The sequence below is a fragment of the Salmo salar genome, chromosome 26 (assembly GCF_965601325.2).
Source record: "Salmo salar chromosome 26, fSalSal1, whole genome shotgun sequence".
NCBI classification, from domain to species: domain Eukaryota; kingdom Metazoa; phylum Chordata; class Actinopteri; order Salmoniformes; family Salmonidae; genus Salmo; species Salmo salar.
In genome coordinates, this window is record NC_138316.1 from 13,457,908 (window position 1) to 13,476,976 (window position 19,069).

The window sequence follows — 19,069 nt, forward strand, 5'->3', positions numbered from 1 at the left end:
TTGTCCAGGGCAATAAACATGTGCTGTTGGGGGTACTCAGACTGGAGTTGGTAAACACAAATAACCAGCTCATCAAGCTTTGATTATTTTGGCCACTAGAGGCCTGCCATCAACATTCATGACAAAGGACTGAGGGGGTAACTAAGAAATATTCCTGACGGATGTAAATCATTCCCCAGACAAGCACAAGACAGAATCACAGACATCAAGTACTGCTGTTTGAGATTTGAAGAACGTTTATTTAACAACTTAATAAACCTTGTTTCACAGAAGTTATGCTGCTTTTAAATTGTATTTTTCCCCCAGCTTCTCTCATTAGATTGGATGTTTAATCAGTGCAGGAACCTATGCGGTCTTAACATGCACCAGGGTTGAGGACAGATACAGGTGTTTTTTCTATTTGTATCACACCACTGTATTAGCGTAGCTGATATAAAGCTCACCGACAATCACTTTCATATTATACACAATGTTGTCATGTTTGAATTTTTTATATATATATATATAGAAAGGAAAACAAAAGTAAAAACCTACAAAAAGAAAAATCAAGCGGTAAAAATCAAGCACAGATACATACAAACCTAAAAATGTGATGTTTGTGTCCTGGGTCCTTTCAGGATCTCCCTTCCCTAACTCACACCTCACAGTCCAGAGGTGGAGGCCAAAACTGCATTTTATGGTTAGTTTAAATTAATTATTGTAAATACTATGAAAAAAATGCAAGTTACACACCAAGCAAAGGAGAAATGACCTTTTTCCATCTTATCTGGCATTGCCACAAGGAAAGTGAGGGACGTGTGATCGGGATGGGAAGACGGGGGGTGCAACACATACATTTTCCCCTGAGCCAGATGCTACTGGTGGGCACACTGCACTCCAGGGCCGTGGTGGCCTCCTTCATCGTCTGAGCTGTCGTTGTAGGCCTCACGTCGTCCTCCAGACGAGCCCTGGCTGACGTCGTAGTCCTGCAGGTCCACCTCCTCCGCGTCCCCAGACACTATGGGAGCCTCGGCACGTGTTGGCAGCAAGTCCTCCAGCTCCTGGGGTTAACAGAGGGACACAGTTTTTCAAATGTTCTGTCTAGTTAGCAAAGCCCCCTATTCAGCATGCAGATATCACAACAAAGCCCTTATTATAAAAACCTAACACTTGTGTGGTACCTCAGCTCTTAAATACCATTATCATCAAACAATGCTCAACATAAGCAGTATGGTCTGGGTCAAAATCCTAATCTCGTTATGAATGATCAAATTGTGTCATTCAATCCCATATTAGAACAGGTACCGTAATGTTCAAGCCTGTGACAGAAACAAGAAAGGCTTTTCATAGTCCATCATGACTTACATTGAGTTTATCGGGGCTGATCCAGTTGTTGTCTGGGAACTGCACATCAAATTTAATATACAGGTCTCCTTTTTCAAATGGATTACGGTACTGTGGCATCCCCTCGCCTCGCACAACTCTGACCGAGCCTGTAAAATAAACATTGCATTATAGAAACATTACTTTCACATACTGCATTTATTAATATTGACATGCTGTGGTCTCACCTACGATATGTAAAACCAGTACAAAGATCAAATTCTTACCTGGCTCAATGACTTTGCCAGCAGCGTACTTGACTACAATCTGTCTGCCGTCTAAGTGTTTCAACGTAAACTGGAATCCACAAAGTGCTTCAACAAGGCCAATCTTATGGGTCATGTGCAGGTCATGGGCCTCTCTTTTGTATGTCTGTTGGCATGAGAAAACAGGCAGTGTCAATATAGTAATAGAGGTGGTTTTTGGCCAATTTAAAATGACAAACATTTGCTGGAAATGTAACAAATTATACCACAGGACTAACCGATACTGTTGGCAAATAAAGATAATAGCCCCAGGAAGCTGTGCATATACACCCTGTCAGAGTATTGTCTCCCCTCCCCATTGACTCCCCTGTACAGGCCTATTCTCCACATGAGAGGCTGGTGCCATCAACATGTGTCTGTTCTCCCATCTTCAGAGGAGTGAGTGAGGCTGGAGGTGACACAATGGAGTGGAAATGCTAGGACTCCAGGATTAGGAACGATGTGCCACTCGTGACTATAATTAATACCAAGTTATGCCAGACATGCAGGGGGCTCAGAGGGTGGGAGGCCAGTACTGGAAACTGGATTACAGCATGTTCACATTGGCCTAGCAGCATTGTGCTGTCACTGCAATCTGCTCCCAAAAGATCCCAGTCAAGAGTGCTGGAGGACCCAACACAGCCAGCTGGCTGCTTTTGGTCAACCAGCTACCATTCAACATTATCCATCTATACTAGTCAAGTCCTCATAGAAATGAGACATATTAGCTGAGTAATAACAAGTTTACACATTAATGTTGCACCTTCACTAATATGTTTCCACATTATAATATTGCCTTTAGTCAACAAGAGACGTAGTCTTAAGGAGTGGGGACCATGGCGTCCAGAGCACAGCAGTTAATATCTACCTCGTGCTCTTTCTCTTGCAGGACGAGGACAATGTCTCCTGGCTCAACCCCAGGTGCCTGGTCTGCCTCCCCCCCGAAGGTGATCTTCTGCCCATGCTTCATGCCTTTGTCGACATGGACCTCCAGGATTTTCACCTCCTTACTAACCTTCTTGCCCTCGCACTTTTTACAGCGGTCTTTCTCGTTGATGACCTCACCTATGGGTATAACCATAGAAGTTCAGGAGTCTGAGGGGGCAAAGCCTTTTCATGCGTCTCTGGGTACTACAAGTATATGGTTTCTAAACTGTACTGTTGCTTACCTTCTCCATTACAATCAGTACAAACGGACTGCATCTGTTGGACCATCCCAGGAGCCAACTGTCTGATCATGATGCGCATACCACGCCCCCTGCAGGCCACACACTTCTGAACTGCGCCAGTCTTCCCACCCTGGCTGTTGAGAAGAAGTTATAACTTTTTGTCTAACACCAACAAACCTACATGATCAACATGTATGATGCAATAATTGACAGGCAGATAAAGCAAGACCTGAACACTGCTTCATGTGGGCTAGAGAAGTAATTTGGAGAGAAAATTGATGCAGATACAAATGGAAGAATGTGGAAACACTTACCCATTACAAGTGCCACAAAGAACATTCTTGCTCAGCTGCAGTTTAGTTGTTTTTCCATTGTACAGGTCTTCAAGTGAAACTCTTAAAAAAACAATGACCATAATTGGAGACAGTAGCAAGGTCATAGAAACCACAGGCAGACAATGTACAGTCAGACAATGAATCAGAATATACAAAAAGATTTGATTATCACTCAAGAGATCTGTGACACCAATCTATAGAGTAAGCTTACTTGAGTGGGTGAACCATGTCCTCTCCTCTTCGTCTACCACCATTTCGGCTGCGCCCTTGTCCGCCCATGAAGCCAAAAAGACCACCGCCGAAGATGTGTGAAAAGATGTCATCCATTCCCCCACCACCGCCGCCTCCTTCCCGCAGTCCCTGCTCCCCATAGCGATCATACAGCTCCTTCTTCTCTGGATTAGTCAACACTTCATACGCAAAACTGATCTCCTTGAACTGTTTGAAGGAGACAGGGGTACATTAAGTTCTGACATTTACTGATATTTGTTAACATTTCTGTAGCTACTCAGAAGTGTAAGGAATGACTGAACACTTTCCTCACATTACACAACATCTTATCCCTCCCCCCAAGAAATTGCGTGAAGAATTTAATACCTTGTCGCCAGCATTTGGGTTTTTATCGGGGTGATATTCCTTTGCTAGCTTCCGGTATGACTGAAAGAAAAGACAACACACACAGGTTCAAGGCACTGGTTTCGATTATTTATGCTAGCTACCATTAGCCAATGAGTTGTGTAACCACCGCCCTTTCCACGTTATCCCCGTAGTAGCCATCAGTGAAATATTGACAGGAATCTGACGTTCCTTTTTACCATAGTTAGCTGGCCTAAATTAGCTAAACAGTAAATTGCGCTTGAAACTGCGGAAGAAAGCTAGTTATTTTCTTGTAATGACTTAAGTTAGCTACTGGCTAAACAGTTACAATAATTACAAAATCAATATTAACCAGCGATCCATCAGAATTTCCCCAACAAAATCAACCCAAAAATCTCTGACCTGAAGATTTAGCCCCAAAATGTAATTACTGTGAATTAAACTGTTAACACGTGAGTTAACGTCGTAGGTTAGCCGGCTAAATAACTCAACTAGCCAGCTAACTAGTTAGGCGGTAACACACTACGTTAGCTAACATTAAAATAGCAAACCGGGGTAACCTTGATATTGTACCTTATCTATAGCAACCTGGTATGAGGCGACTCGGTTACGTCGTATCTGTTATCAGCAGACAGACGCACGAGAGTTAGCTAGCTAACGATACTAGCTAGCCATTGTCTTAACTAGTTAGCAACCACCAGTCTGGAAAAACGTAAACAAAACAACTGCTAATCCAATGCTATCAAACGCGTTGATACAGTAGTGGTTTAATATGTAACAATGTATTGTGTATTAGGCGGACTATAAACTAAAATACAGGCGATAGTGCTAACGTTCTCGCTACCAACCGCATGCTAACTTTTACAAAAATATATAACGTTACTCGAAAGCGTTCGTTATACGCGAGATGCCATCATTGAAACTGAACGCTAGCGCCAACAAGCGCAAAGTACTAACACCCAAATAATTTGCGCCTAAGACAGAGGTAATTATCTAAAACATTAAGGTAGATAAATGGTTGTACAATGTGTATCCTGTACTATCATTTTCTGATTGACGCTAACGTTAGTTGGCTAGGAACATAGCTAGTTTGACTAGCTAGCTAACTCTGACTAACGTTTCTAGGCCAGACTAGCTTTAAGCCAGAATAACCTGTTTCTTCCAACAATTCAAACTCCACAGCACTTAGATTTAATTTGACTAGATACAATCAACGTTACCTTTTTCAATTCATTTTCAGTGGCAGTGGGGGACACCCCTAGGATGTCATATAATTTAGTATCGACAACGTTCGCCATGATGGAGCTAAGGGAAGGACCTTCTGTACGAGAAGTGAAAAGAGAAAGAAGAAGAGCCGGGCGAAAACGTCATACGTTGCGTCAACTTTAACCTTTCTCCTGGCTTTAAAAAAAGGGTGCATCTCAATTACAGATTGACGTCCTTATTTTCATCTCATCTATTTTCTCCTCTCTATTATACATGTGATATTGATTCAGGTATTTTACATTGCTCACCAGTTTAGTGATATTGTGTCTGTTTTTGTCATCTTATCACACATCAAGCTAATTCCCATCTAAGATGAAACCTTGACAAACTCACAAACACACATACAAGCTCGCACATGCACTTATACACACACAGTATTTGCACAGTCTGTATATTTCTGTATGTGCTTCAGGAGTAATTTGTCCTCTCTTGGTTGACACCGTCTACCATATCTTTACATCTAGGCCCAACAGAATCATATCATTGGGTCTATGTTGGTAGGAATATGAACTGTGTATCGTATCCATGAGGTGTTGTAATGGCTGGAACCTGGGACAAAAGGACACTTGAGTTCACATAACTTTGTGACTGATAATTTGAGTATTAGATTACTATGGGTCTATTTCAATTTAAGCAGATTGAGAATTACCAGGATCACAGCACCCTCTGTTGACCTCTGTCACTTCGTTCATAGAGTTCATAGATGGTTTTTGTGGCTTTCAGAGGGCTTCATTGTAGCTTCAGACCCCATTGGTACTAGTAGCCCTCTGTCTGTCCTCTGCCTTTTTAAGATGGATGAAGCCCTAAGCCCTCTCATATTGTCTAATGCAACATGACAGCAGAGATAGGGAGTTGGGATGTTGGTTGGTGGAGTGAGAATCGGCCTCAATGACTGATGTCTGTCTCCGTGTTTTGTGTGTCTCATCTGACTATTGTGTTGCAGTAAATTAAGTGAAATTACATTTAATTGACATTGATTACTACAGACACTAATGGACATAAGATCCTATACACTGCATGCTCCAGAGTTAATTGTGATTGAAGAGGGATCTTAAAATTACGGTTGCACAAAACATTTTTATTACATCGGTTCCATGTATAATATAATCATATAAATACATTTTTATATGACTGAGCAGAGTAATTTATGGTAATTAATTACAATAAACATAATATGAATTGGAGACTAATTTGAAATTCTTCTAAAATGGCTAAGAATACTATGTATTTGTACACATCAACAAAACAAAAACTTAACTTCAGGGTATTTTCATTATTTGCAATTCCTATGCTGTTTCATTAAGTTGTGGGGTTTTGGTATTTTTTTATTATTATGCAGAGCAACTGTCAGTGTTTACTTATGAAATGAAAGGCAGACACAGGTAGGTGAGTAAGGTCTCTTTTAATGAAACAATGAAATCCTACAACCAGTGATTGAAATAATAAATGGTGGCCCTGTCTGTCTGTCTGATGCAACAGGTTGTGCTTGTTTTAAATGTCAGCTCAGAAGACACAATCTGTGAAGTCCTTATTCCACCATTCAGGTATAACAACGTTTCTGAATTAAAAGTCGCTAACCTATTTAGGCTACTATTTCAGATCACTCTGAATTACCCTTTTAGCTCATCTATCTTGTCAAAAGTTCATGGAAACTCAACCCTGTACCAGGTGAGTTTGTGTGGGCATCCCAATCCCGTTATAGATTCCCCCTGTTTTATATCCTCTGGGTTCACCACTATAGTCCACATCTGAACTCAAAATCCCCAAATGGACCCAAGATGTTAAAAAGCACACATCTATTCATCTGTCTAGATATTATACATGAAAATCTGACACTTCTGAATGTATATTTACGGTGTTCTCTCGAGACATGGAATATTCATTGGGGCTCTGCAAGTGTGTGGATGTGTGTGTGTGTGGTAATCATAACCTGCATCAAATCATTGTCATCATATATGCACATTTTTATCAAATCAAACAATATCAAATGAATGGGTTAAAAGCCAAGCAACAACATGAAGCTTGATACTCTGGTTTTAATATGCAGTACATAGACGAAAATAAAGACGAAAATAAGTTATGAGAAGTATAATATATCTGTGCTTGACATGTGAATGAATGTAAATACAGCAAACAGTCTAAAATAATTTTCATCTTTGTCTCTGTTTCCCTGTGTGGCAGTGTCCAGTTCTTTTGAGCATACAGGGGAAAGGCTGAATCTGCATGCGAGAGTCTTCCCTATTAGACTGATCAAAAGAAGGAAAACAAAATAAATGAGTCAGGTTCCTCTAATTTTCTTCCCCCTCTCCTCTCTTCACCTAGAAGTCCATGGACATTGAGCGCTGCTGGGGGTCGATGATGCTGGTGTTATTGCGGCCCCCGTTGCGGGAGCTGAGGGTGCCGCAGCCTCCTGGTCCAGAACTTGGCCCGGCCGCTCCGCCGCGGACGTAGATCTCACAGGGGATCTCCTCCATGACGCGGTCTTCAATGACCTTCTCGGCGCAATCATGTGTCTGTTTGTAGCCGTAGCAGCTTTTCTTATAGGTACTGTTAAAGGTCTTCATGGGCGGGGGCTTGGAGAAGTCGTTGTGGTAGGAGAGCTCCATGGAGCTGAGGGTGGTGCGGCTCTGCTTCATGCTGCCCCCCGAGGCCTGCAAGCCACAATGGTGCTCGTGGACACAGCGCGACGTGGTGGAGGAGCGGCGCAACTTGTGGTAGCTCTCCAGCTCCTCTGATAGGTCGGCCAGGTCAGAGGAGATCTCCTTGTCACGGAGGGAGAAGAGCTCGTAGTGGGGAGGGTCAAAGACCTCCTGGAAGCCAGCCTTGTTGAAGACTGGCCGGCGAGCTACCAACTTCTTCCTGGGCTGCTTCATCTGGACCAGGATGGAGATGATGAGTAGGACTAGAACCACGCCTGAAGACACGCCGATCACCGTGCCGTGGGTATTAGTGATCTGATGGAACAGGCCATTGGATTTCTTCTCTGTTTATGAAGGCGGGAAAAAAAACAGTAAGTCTACTATAATGGTTTGGTTGTCATAAGTCAATTTACCACGTGATAAAAGTACTAAATGGTTAAAGGTATCCCATAGGAAATTAAAGTTTCACTCACCCTTACAATGGTTCTCATCCCAGGGGTAGACACAGTTCTGTACCCCATTACACACCAAGGAGTTATTGATGCACATGTTGCTATGGCAAAAGAATGTGTTGCTATTGCATGGGGCTGAAACAAGAGACAAGGTAAAGTTATTAAAGATGAAAACTACTGCAATAAAATGCTAGATGTCTGCAACTTAATACCATACATCATCATTTACAGCTTGCATGACATGATTGGCAATTGAAATGGCTGCTTCTCCTAGCCACCGTGTAGAGTGGAAAACAGCGTATGGAGTGCAGTAAATCAATTTAGACGGCCATCACGAGGCACAGATGGCCAGGCGCGCTGAGACTCCAGACTAAACTAGCTCTTACAATGCGAGTCACGAGACAGCCAAGAAGGCTGGTAAATTGAACGTGGCTGCTGCGCCCAGGAGATGGATGTGCAAGGCTGGTTCTGTGGGTCCTAACAGGCTGCCCCCCGCCACACACTTACATCCCCTTTCCTCCTGCCACCCCGCTCCACTCATTCTCTATCAGAGATCTGAGCAGCTTGCCACCCCAAATCCCCGACCCCCCCCCCACATACACACCTATCAAACCCCATCAGACAGTACTACAGCAAGATAGACACTAGCCCCCACCAGGTCCCACTGCACCCCTGACACATACACAATGTTTAGGGCGCGTTGCCGAACACCAAACCATTCCCCTCCACTGCTGCGAGGCTAAGCGGTTCTGACAGCGGGATAAAGGGGTCCTAACACACCTTTCGTCTCCCGCTGAGTGCGTAGAGCTCCCCTGACTATGCGCTCACTTCCAAACCGATTAGACATCTCTCGCATTCAAAACGCTTGTTCTCTCTCTGGGTGTCAGCGCTGGTTCGTGTTCCCCATCTGTGGTTCTGAGAGAACCCAGAACCACAGAGATAATGAAAATGATGATGCACAGGACTACGCGTGTCAATGGTGTTCTGAGAAGGATAAGGACAAAAATATCCAAGGTGATGATGCGGGTAAAAGTGCCTTGACTGATTACTAAGCTGAATGTCTCTATGACGTCGGGACAACATGAATTTGAAAAGCAAGGCAATCATTATGAAATATGTGGTCTTGTTTAATGTGCGTCAGAATGTTTTAAGAGCTCTCTTACAAAACATGTCTGTTGAATTTAAAAAGGTAATTAAGTGTGGCAGTGATGGGAATATATATATTTTTTTTAAATATCCAAAATGAATACAGCAATTAATATATCTCTGATTATTCAGGCATTTAATGAAAATAGTGTGGTGGAGGAACAACTGAAGAGTTTATTTCCAAAACGCTATAATCGACTAATTCTTTACGTGTTTTTTCATGATAAATTAATGGTTATGGGTACATAGTGTGTAAAATATTACTCTTCTCAGAATTTTTATTCATAGGTAAGTGTTTATTAAAATAGGTTTTGTTGCAAAACATATTTAACATATAAATGAAACCCATCATAAATCTAACCTCATGCTATGGTGTTTGGTTAGAGTTAGGCCTCGTTCCACAGGGCATCCTATTCCCTATATAGTGCACTACTTTTGACCAGAGCCCAAAATTCATATTACTATATTGATATACAGTACCAGTCAAAAGTTTGGGCACACCTACTCATTCCAGGGTTTTTCTACATTGTAGAATAATAGTGAAGACATCAAAATTATGAAATAACACATATGGAATCATGTAGCAACCAAAAAGGTGTTAAAGAAATCAAAATATATATTATATTTGAGATTCTTCAAAGTAGCCACCCTTTGCCTTGATTGCAGCCCAAATAAAACACTTCAGAGTACAAGTAACAGACACATCTCAACATAAACTGTTCAGAGGAGACTGCGTGAAATCAGGCTTTCATGGTTGAATTTCTGCAAAGAAACTACTACTAAAGGACACCAATAAGAAGAAGAGACTTGCTTGGGCTAAGAAACACGAGCAATGAACATTATACCGGTGGAAATCTGTACTTTGGTCTGATGAGTCCAAATGTGAGATTTTTGGTTGCAACTGCCGTATCTTTGTGAGACGCAGAGTAGGTTAACGGGTGATCTCCGCATGTGTGGTTCCCACCGTGAAGCATGGAGGTGGTGGTGTGATGATGATTCTATGGTGACACAGTCAGGGATTTATAGAGAATTCAATGCACACTTAACCAGCGAAACACCCTCCCATCTGGTTTGCACTTAGTGGGACTATCATTTGTTTTTCAACAGGACAATGACCCAAAACACACCTACAGGCTGTGTAAGGGCTATTTGACCAAGAAGGAGAGTGATGGAGTGCTGCATCAGATGAGCTGGCCTCCACAATCACCCGACCTCAACCCAATTGAGATGGTTTGGGATGAGTTGGACCACAGAGTGAAGGAAAAGCAGCCAACAAGTGCTCAGCATATGTGGGAACTCCTTCAATGCTGTTGGAAAAGCATTCCAGGTGAAGCTGGTTGAGAGAATGCCAAGAGTGTGCATAGCTGTCATCAAGGCAATGGGTGGCTACTAATATATTTTGATTTGTTTAACACTTTTTTGGTTACTACATGATTCCATATGTGTTATTTCATAATTTTGATGTCTTCACTATTATTATTTCTTTCAGAAGTTCTGTAGCCCTTCACACTCATACCCGTATACGGGTTGAGAATGGCAGATTTGGGCACTGATAAGCCTAAATCTGAACGCAGTGGCTGTACAGTAACATGCTATAAATAACTTCAGAGGTCAGGCTCTGCGCTTCACAGCGCTGTATGGGTTTTGACTGACAGCCGTTCTGAATTTGAGCACTGCACGTAACAATAAGTTTACCCCATCCTTCCCACTTAAATGGGCAATTTTTGCATTTTTTTTTGGTCTGAGTGAGGAAAATGCGATAAATTAAGACGACAATGTATTTTGAAAGATGAGATGTTGAGGATTAGAATAAATACTGCATTGATGACATACAAGCATGCCAAACACCTGCGAGTCCAAATGTGCACTTTACATTTCCATATCATAAAACTCATGGCATATACAGTGTCAACATTTATGTCCACTATATTTGTTAACAAATTATTCAGCTTTACCATTCATCAATGGAAGATAAATCCCATTTGTCCACTGTGAATGATGAACCATATTTATGGCCAATGTATTACACTTACCTGCATATCAATAACATTTTCTTTGAGGTACTCAGCAAAGGCCGGGGAAAAGAATTGGCTTTGCAATATCACTGCTTAGTATGCAACTTTAATTTTCCATTACTAAAATGAGAGTTGAATGTCAGTAAGTTATTTACTATTCGGAGGATGTAGATGTCGTCAATAAATAAAGAAGAATAATGGGCAGTTGGCCCCATTTATCTCTTCCAACCTTTCAGAAATCTGCTGTGAGTCTGGATAAAATACTGACCACTAAATCATGAGAATAATAAAAAAAGAAATAACGAGAAAAGAGGACCTGCCAATTGATAACGTACTCAGACTGATCGTAAATATTTCTCTCCATACTAACTCTTGGTTCAGATGGCCTACAATAACTGCAAGTAAGATTTTTTTATAAAATAAGGAGAACACTCACGGTCGACAAATGAGGTGAAGAGCATCTGGAAGCGGCTGAGTCGGCTCTTCTCGTCGGCCCACATCCTCACCACTCCCACCCCGTTGGTTAGCATGACGTCATTAGCCACGGTGCTGCAGAACTTGGCCTTTAGGTTTTCGATGGCACTGCTGCCGTCGTACACTGCCACAAAGTTCTTGTTGCACTCGTTGGAGTGCTCCATCTGGTATTCCAGGAACCGAATGTAAATCTACAGCCAGAAATCACCACGTTACAACACAGAACCATGGCTACTCTGCTGCCATTCAGAAAGAAATGAAACCCAAATTAAGGGAAAATTGAAGCATTTATAAAGGGATATTGGAACTGAAGGATAATACACTCATACTTAGGCTAAGCCTATCCTGGTAGGCTTAGCCTAATTGTACAGCACACTACCACTGGGAATCATTGACCTCAGATGAAGAGTTATAGAACTAAATCTTTTGAGCACAAGATTGATGCTTTGCACCCACAGGGTAGGCTCTAATCGTAACATTTTGTCAATACCTAAACGGTCGCTGTATCGTTCTAGAGAGCACATTGTGAATTCAGCCCGGAACAATCCAGCCTCTTCAGCACATTTGAACTCGTAAGACTGCAGACATCAAGTGACTGCTTTTAGCTACGTTCCCAGTACTGCTGATTCTGTTTTTCTGCATCATTGGCCTAATACCTGCTGCCCTGGTTAGGCTACTGCTAGTTTGATATACCCTTCATTGTTTCCACAGCAGAGAGAGGGTCAGGGGACTGGCGTGTCTTACTCCCAGTCTCCTGTGTTCTAATCAATGGGTGTGTTTTCAGTGGCTGGCCCTCTGCAGTGAGTGACGTGATGACCCATTTAGCCACTGGAGAGAAGGAGCGGGGGAACAAGATGTTCACCTTGGACTGAGGAGGAGCGCGGATGGTCCAGATACAGTCCAGAGCGTCACCAGTCTTAATCTTATCCTCCTCTTCTACCTGACTGGAGCGGATAACACCATCATAGCCACCAATCTCAAACTGACAATCTGAGGGGAGAGAAAGGTAGAGGACAGGGCGAAAACAGGAGAGGGGGGGTTTATATATGTGTGTTATATATATATGTATGTGTGTGTGTATATATATATATATATATATATATATATATATATATATATATATATATATATATATATATATATATATATATATATATATATATATATATATATATATATATATATATATATATATATACACACACACACATACATACATACAAGAGAAGGATTGCAGAAGAAGGAAAGGTGAGCATAAGGGAAGAGATAGAAAAACAGGAACAAAGTAACGAGAGATGTTATAGAGAAAGAAAGAGAGAATGTGAGAGAGAGGGAAAAAAAAGAGGTGTCTGTGTGTGAGAGAGCATGTGTCAGTGAAAGATAGCACCCAGTAAGCTTTAGAGCACAGAGCTCTTCAAATCGGATCGGACAAACCGGTGAAATATTGAAGAGCTTACCTGGAATCGGGTTTAACAGTCCACCCACGTGCAGATGAAAATCTGGGTCTGAAATTATAAATAGGAAAGCACATGAGTCTCGATCCACTGAGCTGGAATTCATGAGTAAAGAAAAGTGATATGATCTCATTAAAAAAAGGAAGCCAGATAAACTGGGGAAGGCCATTGGGAGCAAATATCTGTGGCCCGATGTGAGACGCTGACTTCAGTGTCCTAGTGTATAAAATTGGATGGTAACAAACAAGTTAAATGAGGCCCTTTACAGTGAATCTGTGGCTGTGCTGCTGTCCTCATTATCCACACCTATGACTGTGTATGTAATGAGGACATGCCCAGTAGGCTAGCTCTAACTGAGAACGTGTACCTGCTATAAAGGTGTATTTGATACGGAACCCAACACCCTCCAGCTCCTCGTCGCTGCTGAACTTGATCCACATGAAGCGGCCCGTGGAGGTGACCAGGCCTGGGTTCTTCGACCCACAGAAGCGGTCAATGATCGGTGAGAAGCCGAACGGACCATCCCGTACCTCGATGTGATCAAAGCGGCACTCAAAGGAGGGCTCCATGTAGTAGTTCTTATCAAAGGCCAACTGGATTCTTTGACGAGGGAGAGCTGGAGGAGGTGAGAGAGGAGGTGGAGGGGTGTGTTGGGTTTTTTCCAAAAGGCTTTGCTCCATGGACTGCGTTTACCTGTACAGCAGAGTCTCAGTCTGCACAGAAACTTGTTTATAAAAAAAAAAAAAATGGTAACAGCTAAACTCCTGTTTTCTACTCATATGCGCAACCAGTTTATGGATGCCTGCATAAACACACAAAGGTATCCATGCTTAGTGCTCGATTCAATCCATATTGCCGAATTCAGCGCTATAAAAGTTGTTTTTATTTTTATTGAGCCGGCATATGTAGCGTTTACCATGAACGCAGTCTCCACGAACGCGGGAACATTGCCTTTACATTTCAATTGCGCTGAACTTCGGTGATACGGATTGAATTGAGCCCTTACACTAATGCACATGTGCTGATGCATACACACATGACTTGGCATGACATGTCAGCATGTTTCCTTGCAGGTTCTGAACGAAAACACAAAACTTGTGACTGGCTCAAGTAGCCTCCCAGAATCAACACGACTACCAGTTGCACACACTATTTTTTTAAAAGCCAGCTATTTCCTGTCTTCATAGATGAATTACATATGAATCAGACTACCTGCTATGATAAAATGGCAAACGGTAGAAACGTTTAGAAGAGCGGGTAATGCCTTTGAACTGAAACATTTAAATGATGTCACAGCTCAGACACACACCTAAAGACAAATCGTGTCACTAGCTCACCCACACAAATAATGTCACAGCTCACACACCAAAACAAATTAGCTGTACTTTGAAGGAATGTGGGAAGCAATAATGTCACCATTTTAAAACAGGAATACATGGGGAAGCCTACCATACAGATTCAGCCAAACTGGCACTGGTGTTATCACAACACTAAATCACATGTATATTTCCCCTGGTAAGGATTAGAAACAAGAGCGCTCAGTTCAAAGTAGCTACATACATACCAAATATAGTGTTTCATAGCCTAGCTTGATAACTCAATACACAACAACACACTGAAACAATCAAATAAATACACAATCGCTAACCAAGAGTCACATCATCTGAGAGTCAAAAAGTCCCTGGAATGCGTTCAACAAGCCATAAATTGTGAAACATAAACCAGGTTGACTGACACTTCTCATCAGTATTGAGTGTCTCATCCTCCTAAGACCTTTGGAGATGAGCGATGCAATTCATTACCGGGTTTGAGTTATGATGATCTGGGAAATTGGCCTTGTTTCGCCCTGCTCATTGTATATGCACATTGATCATTTGGATTGTCAACGCCGTTTTGTCAAGGTAGGTTCTATGGCTATGCTAGTTGATGTTTCCACAGGGGGAGCCCTTGAGCTTCACCAAGTCTTCCATTTTTCTCCGACTGATGAAATCACACTATCAGTTCCTGCAGCCTACTTTGTCTTGGTTGAGTTTTATCACAAATATATAGGTTTTGGACTTTTGGATGAAATGACTCTGATGTAGGTGTATATAGTGACTGAAATGCTGTCAAAATAGCAACAAACCAATAAGCACCTATTATCTACATTCTAAGGCACTGCTGAGGCCATTTGTGTGTGTGTGTGTGTGTGTGTGTGTGTGTGTGTGTGTGTGTGTGTGTGTGAGAGAGGGCAGAAACAGAAATGTACCTTCCAAGATGTAAACACACTCCTTGTTAGGGGGATATGTGTTGGGGTAGCTGGGGGACGTGAAGACTCCCCCGTTGATGTTGCGGACCCAGATGCCACATTCGTTAAGATTCTGAGGTGGACTGCCTTCATTCTGAGAAATGGACTCTGAGAAAAGACAGTGAGAAGAATCAAGCCCATGTTTGAATTGGGATATGTATGGGATTCGATCAATTTCTTGTGATTCTGCAACTGTAAACGTTATGTGCTACAACGTGGCCAATTATTCCCCCAAACAGGAGACGCACCTTTAGTTCTCTGTGCCAGGGCAAATCCCTCTTCTATCAGAATAAGGAGTACCCAGGCTGCAATAGAAAAACATGAAATGTCAATGATTTGCACCGTTATTTTTCATAAAATAACCAGGTAAAAACAATTTAATCAGTGTTGAAATAATAGGCATTCTAACACAGTAGCTCACACATCCCTTATTGAAAAGCAATTATGTGAAGCTTGAAATCTGCTAGTTAAGATAGGACATCGTCATAACCAGTTTAAATGAGAAACATGCCTTCTTTTCTGTTGGGTGAGATAATTCTAAACCTTTTTTGTTGTTACTAAATGGTGTATGTGTGATTGGAACAGCTGTGATGCAGGAGCTAGACCGGGCATCATTAAGAACTATAGCCCTACTTATATCCATAATAACTTAACATAACAGTGCACACACACACACACACACACACACACACAGTGAAAGAGCCAATGATCTACGACATTGACAGTAACATACACTAAAGATGCATCTTGCAATTCATGAACACCAAGTGTGTAGGATGTGGAACAATACAGAATATTGATCCTTGGGTCTTGTAGATGTATCCCTACCATTTTATTTCGTAGGTTGTGCCATTGAGAGCTTATCTAAAAAGCATCTTATCGGACCCAAGACCTATCACAACCTAAAGCCTGAAGCCGAATTCAGATCGATGCCTAAAGAGCCATCTCCTCCATTCACAGATAAATAAAGATGGTTGAATGTTTTATCATATCGTCCTCTGATGGTGTATCAGGGAGCACTCATTGGTAGGCCCACATCATCAGGCCTATCGGAGCATCGCCAACCCTCCAGCCTCCTGAATGAAGACAGCACCAGAACAAATAGGATAAGGCTCACAGGCGTGATGCCATAATGAGAGACAGGCATCAGGGAGGCAGCAGCAACAGCACTGCATTGTGTATAATATCAGTGCTAAAACTGCTCGCCGTACCCCTGTGCACATTTCAGCCCACAACACTACTGTCTTCTCCAGATAAGCCGATGTAGGTTTACCCCCAATGGATTTTAATAGACTGCGCTGCTTATATCACATTAAACCGTGAGCGGGAGCCTGACAGATGCATAATGAAACATGGATTGACTATAGCCACCCAGGCTTGCAAAAAGAAAATCAGACCGCATGTTCTCTACTATAGAGAATTTAAAACACATCCATTCGCACATACACAGCCTCTCTCTTCCCGGCCTTGATACGCTGAAGGCCAAACTGCACACACACACACACGTTTCCATGCATGGCCTGACTATAAGGCTATTCACATAGATTTGCCCTTTCTGGATACTACTCCACTATGGGGGACCACTGAAAGACTAACTACCTCTTAAAAGCAGTCTATGGCAGGAATTCATTGTAGAACACATTGGTTCAAACAGCTTTGAATGGACCTGAAAGTCTGATTTTAAAAGGTTGAATGCCTTTACAAGATAGCCTGCACTACGAGAAGAACATGAGTGGGAGAGCGTGTAAAATACAAATGAATGGCCTACCATTGCTTGGTTAAATGAACTCAAAAAGCATAGATATGTCCCCTTTGGATGTTGGCTGATGCATTCTGATTCTGCAATTATATTACAAAATAAAACATAGGGCTATTAGAACGCTACAGTAACTTGTTGATAATACGTAAACGACTAGACTTCGTGCCCTTCGTGACTGAAGTGAACTCAACATGAGGTTCTCGCCCTCGGTTATAAGTTTCAATGTAGTTTACAAGCTAGGTGTGTTAAACAATACTTGACAGTCCCTTTAATAATAGGCCTACAGTACAGTACAAAACACAATGATTTCACAGCATAATATCGTGGCTTAAAATGAGCTGCAAACGGCAGCTGTGGTCTTGTCCCAAATGTTGCGCGAATCAGCAGGAGCTGTCTCAAGGTTTGACAAACACCGCTCTAGCTCCGTCACCTTTTACCATAGATGCAGAAGTGTTACAATAGTGGATTGAGACGCAACCAATGCAAAAAAAAGTTGAAATTGACGAATTGTTCTTTACAATTTGGATTTTCATTATGCTAATTAGAGTTCCGCAGTGACGCGGACATCGACCTTAGGTGTTAATAGAAAAGTAATCTGAAATGGAATGCATTCTTCCATATTGTGTAGCCTTGTGTAAATATCACATTTTATAAGATAGGTTATTGGCACGTTTCAAATATGACCCCTTGCAGTAAAAATAAATACATGTAATAGAAAAGCTAATAGAATATATATAACTGAATAGAAGTAAACCTGCTGATGGCGATGCCATTCAGGGATTTAGGCTTCTTGCAAACATGAAGAACACAATACAACAACTTGGCGCAAGAGAAAATACAACGGGGTACATTTGGTAAGGATGAGTTTCGCCTATTTTGCAGAAGAATAAGGGATGAATTACATCACAGCCGATACGAGTGATTATTAACCTTCTGTATAATATCACTGGTTCTTAATACGATCCAAAAGTACTCGGATGCTCTGTAAAACTGACCTATGTGCATTTCCTCTCCCTGTGTGGTGGTGCCAAATACGTTCTCCTTCTTAAGCTTTGGGGAGTTACACGCTTTATTTTCCCATTTTATGGTTCCAAGGCAATGAGTCGCTGTTTATACAATCCAACTTTTCATTGATCGCCTTAATTCCATAGTCAGAAAGACAACCAACCATCCACTCCGAATTTCCTCTGAGGAAAACAAGCGCTTCTTCTTCAACCACTGCCGATAAGTATTAGATACAACGTTAATTCCATCTAGACAGGTGTCTTGTAGTTCCAAATGCAACATATGCTATTATTAAAGTAGGTTGTATTGTCCAGTGAGGTTGAGCAGAAGTATCCGAGAGACGCGCACAGAGTGGTCTGTGGCTGAACTGAAGTAATGGCACCAAACAAGGCTCATTTAAGCTCTGGGCGATGTATGCGTGAATGAGCTGCTTGTACGCATGCACCCATTCACCGAGCGTAAAATCGGCTGCGCTTCTCCCTGCGTACAAGTATCTTCTCTGCTCGTGTTGCATTGAAGGATTTATATTGGTAAAATTGAGCAGAGCCATTTATGATATAATACAAAACGAACCGAGCAAGTTACAAAAAAATTACGGAAATGTTGACAGCATTTAATCAGGGTACTCTCTACTCAGTAAGTTGTTGCCAAGAGACATCAGACAGTAAAACATCAACTGCTATTTAAATGTAAACCATTTTATTAGACTATCATTTTACCATAAGTGCCAGATTGCAATACATTATGCTGCATGAGCTAAAAATAAATCAAAACCGTAGGCTACGCCAAGTTGTCACTTCCAATCGTTTCTTTAGTCATCAGCTCACTAGGAGAATTTACTTTTTCGGATGGACGTGCCAGTCT

At 41.8% G+C, this 19,069-nt stretch overlaps 2 protein-coding genes across 2 annotated transcripts; both read right to left on the reverse strand.

Moving 5' to 3' along the window:
- Positions 1-218: 218 nt before the first annotated feature.
- On the reverse strand, positions 219-5,089 carry LOC100286703 (dnaJ homolog subfamily A member 2). The gene is made up of 9 exons (XM_014175546.3): positions 4,929-5,089; positions 3,709-3,768; positions 3,323-3,549; positions 3,091-3,171; positions 2,777-2,910; positions 2,476-2,672; positions 1,590-1,734; positions 1,345-1,472; positions 219-1,040 (listed from the first exon to the last, which is right to left on the reverse strand). The coding sequence occupies exons 1-9, from the start codon at positions 5,004-5,006 to the stop codon at positions 855-857; spliced, it is 1,236 nt and encodes a 411-aa protein (XP_014031021.3). The 5' UTR covers positions 5,007-5,089; the 3' UTR covers positions 219-854.
- Positions 5,090-6,359: 1,270 nt separating this feature from the next.
- On the reverse strand, positions 6,360-18,616 carry LOC106587293 (neuropilin and tolloid-like protein 2). Its single transcript, XM_014175544.3, has 9 exons — positions 18,196-18,616; positions 15,690-15,746; positions 15,403-15,549; positions 13,522-13,770; positions 13,158-13,205; positions 12,563-12,690; positions 11,663-11,891; positions 8,087-8,200; positions 6,360-7,957 (listed from the first exon to the last, which is right to left on the reverse strand). Exons 1-9 carry the CDS (start codon positions 18,203-18,205, stop codon positions 7,293-7,295), a joined length of 1,647 nt encoding a protein of 548 aa, XP_014031019.1. The 5' UTR covers positions 18,206-18,616; the 3' UTR covers positions 6,360-7,292.
- Between the last annotated feature and the right edge of the window lie 453 nt (positions 18,617-19,069).

Bases quoted from the DNA above. Each gene is read 5' to 3' on its own strand.
- LOC100286703 (XM_014175546.3), bottom strand. From the start codon at position 5,006: ATGGCGAACGTTGTCGATACTAAATTATATGACATCCTAGGGGTGTCC. The intron at 3,172-3,322 runs GTAAGCTTACTC...TGTTTTTTTAAG, and splicing joins GACATGGTTCACCCACTCAA to AGTTTCACTTGAAGACCTGT. The intron at 1,735-2,475 runs GTAGATATTAAC...TCATGCCAACAG, and splicing joins TGCAAGAGAAAGAGCACGAG to ACATACAAAAGAGAGGCCCA.
- LOC106587293 (XM_014175544.3), bottom strand. The intron at 15,550-15,689 runs GTGCGTCTCCTG...GTCTTTTCTCAG, and splicing joins CCTGGCACAGAGAACTAAAG to AGTCCATTTCTCAGAATGAA. The intron at 11,892-12,562 runs GTGAACATCTTG...TTCTGGCTGTAG, and splicing joins GCGCTCCTCCTCAGTCCAAG to ATTTACATTCGGTTCCTGGA.